At 42.0% G+C, this 9,190-nt stretch overlaps 1 protein-coding gene across 1 annotated transcript; it reads left to right on the forward strand.

Moving 5' to 3' along the window:
- The first annotated feature begins 604 nt into the window (after positions 1–604).
- On the forward strand, positions 605–7,933 carry LOC135916075 (ubiquitin thioesterase OTUB1-like). The gene is made up of 2 exons (XM_065449312.2): positions 605–646; positions 7,388–7,933. The coding sequence occupies exons 1-2, from the start codon at positions 605–607 to the stop codon at positions 7,904–7,906; spliced, it is 561 nt and encodes a 186-aa protein (XP_065305384.1). The 3' UTR covers positions 7,907–7,933.
- Positions 7,934–9,190: the final 1,257 nt, after the last annotated feature.

Raw genomic sequence — 9,190 nt, forward strand, 5'->3', positions numbered from 1 at the left:
TGACTAGAATGTATAGCGACTTGGTCATATAACCGTGTTATGCTCAGAGCCAAGCAGGGCGTTGAGACCCCAGTCGTTTCACATGTGTCGTGTCTTCGGAGCAAAAACAAAAAAACACCTCCTGAATGTGGTCTCGTGAGAGGAATCAGTAGTGACTCCATGTGAGATCATTTAGTCACAGCGAAACTGGGCTTCGAAAAGCGTTTCCTGCATGTGCATGATGCTGGAATTGCGAATCGCTGCATATTTAATCCGTTTGCATCAAATTGAGTTGAATTCTGCAATAAAGCTGCTGAAAGAGACCGCCTGCAAAACCCCGAAGCCACACTGCGAGCTGTTTTCCTGATGGGGGGTACGGTCACTTCCCGGAACAGCACTTTCTCCCAGAATTCCTAGCGAATGTTGTCGCGATTCAAGCCGAGGAGCGAACTCCGGTCGACGCTCCGACGTTGCAACTCATATTGAGCGCGGTAGTACATCAGATGGGGCATGGGTTAAAAAAGACGGCCATGAAATATGGAGTTCAAGTAATCTTTTCAGCAATAAACTCCTTAAACAAGACTTGCAATCTTTTCAATAGATCTCAACAGGCGTCCAAAGCTACATGGCGCGTCAAACAGCCACGGCAGCTTGTGGCATGCTCGGTGTGAGTGATCTACGCCATTCCACTTTCGTGCAGCAAAATGTACATTGCGCAGACGGGACGCTGCCTTAACATCCGCCTTAGGGAGCACCAAGGTGCGATCAGGAATGAAACAGGTTCTAATCTGGCCGCGCATTGTAGAGTTTGCTCATGCAAAGCCTTGTTTGAATAAACGGAAATATTGTATAAAAATATGCATCAAATTAACCGCGAGAATGAAGAGGCCTACTTCATGCATGTGAACGTAGGCGCATGCGTCAGCCGGACTTCTATCACTCTGCAGGATAAAGAAACTGATGGTTTGAATGGCAAGATGTTATAACACCCTTGTAAACGTCACTGTACACGTGTTTACATTTTCTGTAGATTATAGTCCGTTGCTTGAAGTAATAAACCAGTTGTCAGTCTGCGCTCTTGTTGTGTACTTCCTCTCGTCCTTCGTCCGGGTTGTGCTGCGCACTCTTAGGAACATGACAATTTCTCCCCTACTGCATGGTAGGCCAAACTCCGAGAAGAAAAAAAAAGCCTGCTTCCATGGCAAATGCTTTGTTGATGGGCGAGGGGGAAACGACATCCCGCCTGTCTGCAGTTTTGCGCTCGACCTCCACGACTTTTTATGCAGGCACCAACGGAAACCGACACGCTTACATTTATGTTTGCAGATTGTTTTCCGCTTTCAGATTTTTTTTTAACAACCTTCGGCTTCTAACTTCCTTTTCTTAACCATAGCATATGTTCAACATACGTTCATGATGCGCGAGCCAGCATGCTATACCACGCGCTTATTTTGTTTCGGAAAAACACACCTAGGCAGAAAAATGTGGTTTATTGACTGCTTTTATTAGCAACACATCGCACAGCAAGGTATTCAGTACACTATACCATAATGTAGAGCTGAGTACCTCATTGGTCCGTACAATTGGGCGTCATCGTTATAAATTGGGCGTGGTCTGTACTACGACCATACATGTAGTTTTTGTTGCAACAGGTATTTGTGAATAATAAAAAAGATAATGAAGAGCAGCACATCCACATTTTTCGCACACAAGTAATAAAAGCTTTCTTTTTTATTGCATACAACGGGTATGCTTGCTAGTCGAAACAACATGCTATACCAAGGCAATTTTCTGCGTCGCCTTCCATGTGCTAAAGCGCGGATACATATCCATATCATATATCATATATCATATCATATCCATATCATATCCATATCAATCATATTGAAAATGTCAAGTCTTTCTTTAATATGGGGGTTTGTTTCGTCCAACATGTGAGACTGCTAGTACTTCATTCAGATCTATGTCATTGCGACCAATGTATCAATACGAAATTCCTCGCAAGCATATTGCAGGTTTTCTTATAAATATTTATGTACTTCGTTTTTTCTATCGGCATCAATGCATAAATGGCACAGTTCCAAGACTAACAAATAGTGATCTTTGTTTTGTTGAGAAAGAGTAAATGCAGCAGCAGCATGTGTCAATTGGCGGTTGATCGCCAGAATAGGTTGGGCGACGACTGTGTGATTCACAAACTATTATTTAACGCGTAGCTTCGGGACATGGAGAAATATTTTCTAAAAGAAACGAATTAGAGTTCCCATTCAAGGCATGAATTCAATGCATTAGAGCAATCTGCTCAGAGCAACTATGTTTTGGATTTTTATCAAGACCTTTTAATACGCGGAATGTACATTACGCACTTTCTTTAACAGAGCCAATAGGGCCAGTTTCTTGCCATTTGTTTGAAACATAGGACAAACGTTAACCTATTTGTGAAAAATAAAAGGATTATGAAGAGCAGTATATCCACATTTTTCTCATACCAGTAACAAAAACTTTTCTTTTTATTGCATAGAACGGGTGTATTTGCCAGTCGAAGCATGATGCTATACCAAGCCAATTTTCTGCACCGTTCTTCACGTGCTAAAGTGAGGATATATATCCAACAAATTATATTGAAAATGTCTAGTCCTTTTTAATAGGGGTGTTTGTTTCGCAGTACAATATGTGTGACCACTAGAGCTTCATTCAGATCTGTATTATTGCTAACAAAGTATCAATACAAAATTCCTCGCAAACATATTGCAGGTTTTTGTTATAATTTGTTATGTCCTTCATTTGTTCTATCGTAACCAAGGTATAAATGGGCCACTTTGAAGACTAACAAATAGCGCTTTTTTGGTTTGTTGAGAAACAGTAGATAGATAGATAGATAGTACTTTTATTCATGTCAATTCTCGTACACCAAAATCAGGCCTACCAAAGCCTCACCAAGGGCTTGAGTGGCAGCGCCTGGCAGACAGCGAACATTAGCAAAACAAAGGAAAATTCAGGTTTTGCAACGAACTCGGCAAACAAACAAAACAAAAAAAAGAAAAATTTAACAACTCAGAGAGACAGATATAGAAACATAACTATTAAAACAGCCAAAGGTTGACCGTAATGCGAAATTACGACAGTAACACTCGATTAAATCATTATGGGGCAGGAAGTAATGCGGAGACATACCGCAAATTTTTTTTTCAGGGTGTATTTTGTTCTCATGCGGAATACACTAGGTGGCATACTATTGAAACAGGCATGTACATAGTATTGGCGTGTGCGCTTTCCGTGTAGGGTTGAGGAGCGAGGAATGCAGTAACGGTATTTTGGTCTTAAATCCCGTGCAGGAACATATGGAATGGTGAACTGACTGTACCAGAAATGTTTAAGCACAATAGTTTCTGTTAATAAAGCGTTAAAATTTGGAAGCTTTAATCTTCTAAAAATATCAATGTTATTACCAATGGGCAGGTCGTAGGCAATATTCTTTAAAAGTAAACGTAGAAGCGAATTCACCCTGCGCTGCCAGCGAACCGTGCAGTGACCGTAAACAGCGATTCCATATCTAAGCACACTATAGGCTAGAGCGTGTGTAACGCATTTACGGACAGAAAAAGGCATAAAATATCTAATATTATACAGGACGCAAGATACAGCGCGAAGTCTTTGACAAACAAAAGAAAGGTGCGAGTTCCAAGACAGATCACTGCCGAAGATCAGGCCAAGATATTTGACCGAATGCGCATATTTACTGGTACACAGTTACAATAAGAACTGGAGGAAGTGTGCAAATAAACAGGATGACTCAACTCAATTTTTTTAAAGTGTTATGAAAACATATAAGTTACGTTTTAGAAGTATTAACATTGATAAGGTTAGACTTAAACCAGTCCATGGCTTTAATAGCTGCCATCTGTATTGCTGTAGCAGCATCAGTGTATTTCTTTGCGCACGCAACAATGACAGTGTTGTCAGCATACTGGAACAATGAAACAGGCACATTGTTAGTAAGATCATTAACGTATAGCTTGAATAACAAAGGACTCAATATAGAACCTTGAGGGACTCCGGAAGTAATTGCCGTGAAATCGCTATGGAATCTTGAAATCGACACATATTGGCGCCTATCTTGTAAAAAGTTAGTAAGTGTAGAAACGAACCTCGAAATCCCAATGTAGAAAGTTTATCAAGCAAAAGAACGTGGCAGACGCTATCAAAGGCCTTGCTTACGCCAAGAAAAAGAGAGCATACGACTTCATTCTTATCAAAAGCTGAATTGTAAAAACGAACCTCGAAATCCCAATGTAGAAAGTTTATCAAGCAAAAGAACGTGGCAGACGCTATCAAAGGCCTTGCTTACGCCAAGAAAAAGAGAGCATACGACTTCATTCTTATCAAAAGCTGAATTTAGTGTCAGAGAATTCTTCAAGATCTGTTGTTCCCTTTCCTGGTATGAAGCCATACTGACAAGGTGATAGAACATTGCGCATATTCAAAAAAATTTGTCATGGTAAGTAATAGATGCTTTTCAAAAATTTGGCCAATGCATGGCAGAATAGAGATAGGACGATAATTACTCATCATGTTTCTGGAGCCACCCTTATACAAAGGTATAACTTTAGCAGTTTTCATTGAAGTCGGCATTATACCTCTGGAAAAGATACTATTAAGCATAACTAGTAGGACACCCTTAATCGCTTCAAAATTTCTGCACAATTCAGAAACAGTGAGGCCGTCATGACCAGGAGATTTACTACGTTTAAGACTGAAAAGTATACACCTTAAATCACTTTCGGTAATGTCAGGAAGGAAAGCAGATTCCATCACACTGAGAGGCATAGGACGGTCGGCATAGGACCAGATGCACCAGAGACCAGAGAAAATAGTTTGTTAAAGTCATTCGCAATGCTCTGTCCATCTTTATGGAAATGAGATATGAAATATGTATCATTATAAATAGCAGCGCTCACTCCTTTCAGGTTATTCACCAATGACCATGTTTTCTTGCTGTTAAAACGTGCGTCGTTGAACTGAGACCTAAAGTGATTGCGCTTGGCAACACGGATCATGGCATTAACTCGGTTTCGTTTATTTTTAAACTGCAGTCGTAGTTCAGAACAGTTTGGAGTACGTCTTGATCGAGCCCAGAGTAGATCTTTCTCTTTGATGGCTTCCAGTATTACGGGTGACATCCACTTATTTTCTAAATTTCGTTGCTTAACGATCACCATGCGTGAAGATTCGGCTTTGTGTGAACGGAAAACCTCGACGAAACTGTCATATAAGTCTGCAGGGGACACATTGTCAATAAAAGAATCCCAATCGTACTTTGCTATTCTTTCATCGAAACGCTTATAATCAAGTACTGATATGTTTTGCTGGCTGCGCAAAGGTGCAGGGTGGCTGGAACCATCCGTTAACGAGCAGCAGACGAAATAGTGGTCTGCAAGCTTGAGTTCAACAACAGCAGACCGCACCAACAGGTTTTAAGAAAGCACATTTATGTGGTCGATGCAAGACGAGACTAGCTGCCCAGATAAGTATTCCTCACGTGTAGGGCTGTGGATTTTAGTCTCTAGCCCCCACTTTGATAAAGTGTCAAGATAATCTGCGACCGTTGGCACAGTTGGGCGTAGAATATCGATATTCATATCCCCGATAATGCACACGTGTTCTTCACTGAGAAATGATGATATTGCAGAAACAAGCTCAGTTAAAAAGATGCGACCGTTACAACACAGGGGGCGGTAAATTGCGAGTAGAATCAACGACAACCAAGGTGTACTTAGGCGGAGCGCAACTACTTCTGCTTGAGTAAAAGGAATACTAATTTCGGAAACGGACCAAGAATCTTTAACAAAAACTGCGATTCCTCCTCCTGTTCGTTGTAGACGAGTATAAGAATGTAATTGGTAACCTGGCAGCGAGAAATTTGGTAACACATCTGACGAAACGTTCACTTCCGTGAGAGCAACAACGTCAAAATTTGAATTAGAAGGGTGAATCAGCGCACAAAAATGGTCCCAATGCTTCCGTATACTGCGAATATTAACGTGAGTAAACTGAAAAGAATTGCCTGTGTGATGCTGAAAGAACTTCTGGAGTTCAGAAAAATTGGAACACTTCACGCAACCAATGTCAGACATGGTTATGTTAGTTTTTCAAGATCAGAAAGCTTGTTGACACGAATGAGAGGCGCGCCTTAAGACTGTTTTGCAAGGATCTCCCCATTTTTGGTCCAGATGAACTCAAAACCCTTTTCTTTGGCACGAGACCTTGCTAGACGGAACAACTCGCGATTAGCCAGAGACAGGTTATCGTTGAAAAACAGCCGAGGAGACATGTCATCATGCACCAAATCAGGAAGGCGACTCCGGGCCCCGAGCGATTTGTGCTTAACAGAAATTGAGCGAGTTTGCACTAGAATTGGTGGAATATAGTCGCCTCTGGATGGCAGCCGATGCACTGCCGAGATATCTGCTTGTTGAAAATCGGTTATGCTTAACTTGCCTGCCAAACTACTTAAGAAAGAGTGTAAGTTTTCATCAGATTTGACAGGAAGGCCGTGAATCTCGAAGTTACATCTTCTGCCATATTGTTCAAGGTCATTTATTTCCCCACTCATCCTGTCAATCACCTGTGCCTGGGAAACTACTGTTGAAGAGAGCGATTGAACTTGTGATCGAAGGTCTGCAAGCTCATTCTGATTAGTGGCCACTGTAGCAAGCACCGAGTCATACTTTGACGAAAGGAAATCCATAGCGGACCGTATGTCCTCGACTGCCGAAGCAACCTTTTCGCTAGCTTCCCTGACCAACAATAGTTCCTCGATTTTCACCATCAGTGTTGAAAAAGTAGTAGTCAAAGAATCTAGTTTCATATTCAGAGCAGACAGTTGCTGTGAGAATGAACTATCACCTGGGTTAGATGCCTCGTCTGGTTGCTTAACCGAATCAACCTTGCATGAAGGACACTTCCACGTTTCACGTGTCACTGTGCTCATCTTCTTGTAGGCGTTATCAGAAACTGACGAGCAGTTTTTCCCCAGGTGGAATTCACCCTCACAGGTAGAACAACTCATAAATCTTCTATCTCTCGGTATGGCTTTTGAACAAGAAGTACATAAAGAAGACATGGTGCAGTTAGCGGCAAAACCCGAAAAGTGATGAATTACAACAGGTGTAATCAACACTCACCTGCCAAAAACGAAGCAAACGTTTAGTCTAGGACAAAGGTTTGCCGCTGACTGCAACGATCCACGAAGTTGACGGCCTTTAAATAATCGGTGATCGACGCCAGGGGGACATTATTGGCAGGTCCAGAGCCAATGAAGTCAAAGATGGCTTGCTACGTCGAACTGCAGCTTCGCAGAGATCCGCATGCGTAGATCAGTCACCAGGAACAGTTGCGAAGATGATAGCCATTGAAGATACGAGCGGTTTTCCAGCTGATACTGTCCCACAGCTTGCAGAGCCTGCCAAAAACGAAGCAAACGTTTAGTCTAGGACAAAGGTTTGCCGCTGACTGCAAGTACCAGTCTATCCGCAAGACGCGACGAGACGGCAACTGCTTCTTTCGCGCCGTCAGCTTCACCTACCTGGAAAGCCTGCTGAATGACCAGCAGGAGTACACAAGGTTCAAGCAGCTGGCCGAAAACAGTAAAGAGGTGCTCGTCTCGCTTGGCTTCCAGCGGTTCACAATCGAGGACTTCAACGGCACGTTTATGGATGTCCTCAAGAGGATTGAGAACTACATTACCTTGGATGACTTGCTTAAGATCTTCAACGACCAGGGCTACTCTGACTACATTGTTGTGTACATGAGGTTGCTGACGTCCGGCCAGCTGCAGAAGGAGGCATCGTTTTTTGCCAGCTTCATTGATGGACAGAGGACCGTGCAGGAGTTCTGCAAGCAGGAAGTGGAGCCCATGTACAAGTAAATTCAGGAACAATTCAGGAAGTAAATTTAGGAACAGCATGTGTCAACTGACGGTTGATCGCCTGCAGAGGTTGGGCAACCACTGAGTGATGCACAAATGTATTATTTAACGCCTAGCTTCAGAACATGGAGAAATATTTTCTACAACAAACGAAAGTCGGCTCGATTCATTGCATTAGGGTAATCTGCTCAGAACAATTACTTTTTGAAGCTTTTCAAGACCCAATACGCTGAACCTACATCCCGCACTTGTTTTAACAGAACCTATAGGCTCAGTTTCTTGCGACTTGTTTGAAACGTAGGATAAATGTTGGAGCTACGTTAGTAGCTTCATCATCGGCTGGGGGCCATCCGCCATGGGTGTTTAGGTGTCCCTGCAATAAGGAGGTTTGAAGGCAGCAGGCCACCATTGGGAAAAAATTGTCTCGCCAACACACTGACATGGCTGCAGAGATAAAATACTTTGCTCTTTGTGATCTAGATGTGTTGCATAGCATATATACAAAAAGGTGCAAAATTTCAGTCCTTAAGCTCGTAGATCACAGAAGCAGCGTTATGTTCCTCAATCACTCGTCTTGCACTTCTTCCTGGTGAAAGTGGTTCTTAATCCGAAATGCCGTGCATGGATAAACTTGCTGCTCTTAGGAGAAACAAATAGCATTCTTAAATTTCCATCGTAAAGAAAGCGGCGAAAAAGTGTAATCACAGAACCCAACAAAGCAGTAACTTCTGTGTTAGAAAAATGGGTAAGTAGACCAACATTGTTGGAACAAGGGATGTTGCAGTAGCCGACATCTCGGCATAGGTGCTTGTTATCAGTGTAGCAAATGTATTCCTTGGCAGAGTTATTTTTCTGCAAGACTCACTGGCCCCTGGCCTCATTGGGGGAGAAGAAGATGGTGCATTTATTTTGTTAAAAACAACCTAAATGTTAAAATAAATGCAGGAAGGTGTGCTTAGCAGTGGTGAATGTGATGGTGTGGGTATGAGCAGTGCTGTCAGTTCTTACAAAGAGTAGGGGTGGCCAAAACAGAACACGATGTAAACATGTAAGAAGTCGATCTTCCAGTAGATTTGATCTTCCCAAAACTCAATATAGGCATTTGCACAAATATTTTGTGCATTTAGAAAAAGGCAACGAAGAAATAAGGAAAATAATATTTGTATCAAGGTGCATCTTGTTAAGATCAGGGCAAATGGTAAATAAAGGTACATTATGAATACATATTTTGTTGAAAGCCGATGAATAAACTACATATTGAACAAGTAATAAGAATAAGGACAT

This window comes from Dermacentor albipictus, chromosome 7 (assembly GCF_038994185.2).
Source record: "Dermacentor albipictus isolate Rhodes 1998 colony chromosome 7, USDA_Dalb.pri_finalv2, whole genome shotgun sequence".
In the NCBI taxonomy this organism is placed as follows: domain Eukaryota; kingdom Metazoa; phylum Arthropoda; class Arachnida; order Ixodida; family Ixodidae; genus Dermacentor; species Dermacentor albipictus.

What these genes read in the sequence shown, in the direction of transcription:
- LOC135916075 (XM_065449312.2), top strand. Translation starts at nt 605, where the DNA reads ATGGCGCGTCAAACAGCCACGGCAGCTTGTGGCATGCTCGGT. An exon ending in CAGCTTGTGGCATGCTCGGT is followed by an intron (nt 647 to 7,387) that starts GTGAGTGATCTA and finishes CGAAGATGATAG; the next exon opens with CCATTGAAGATACGAGCGGT.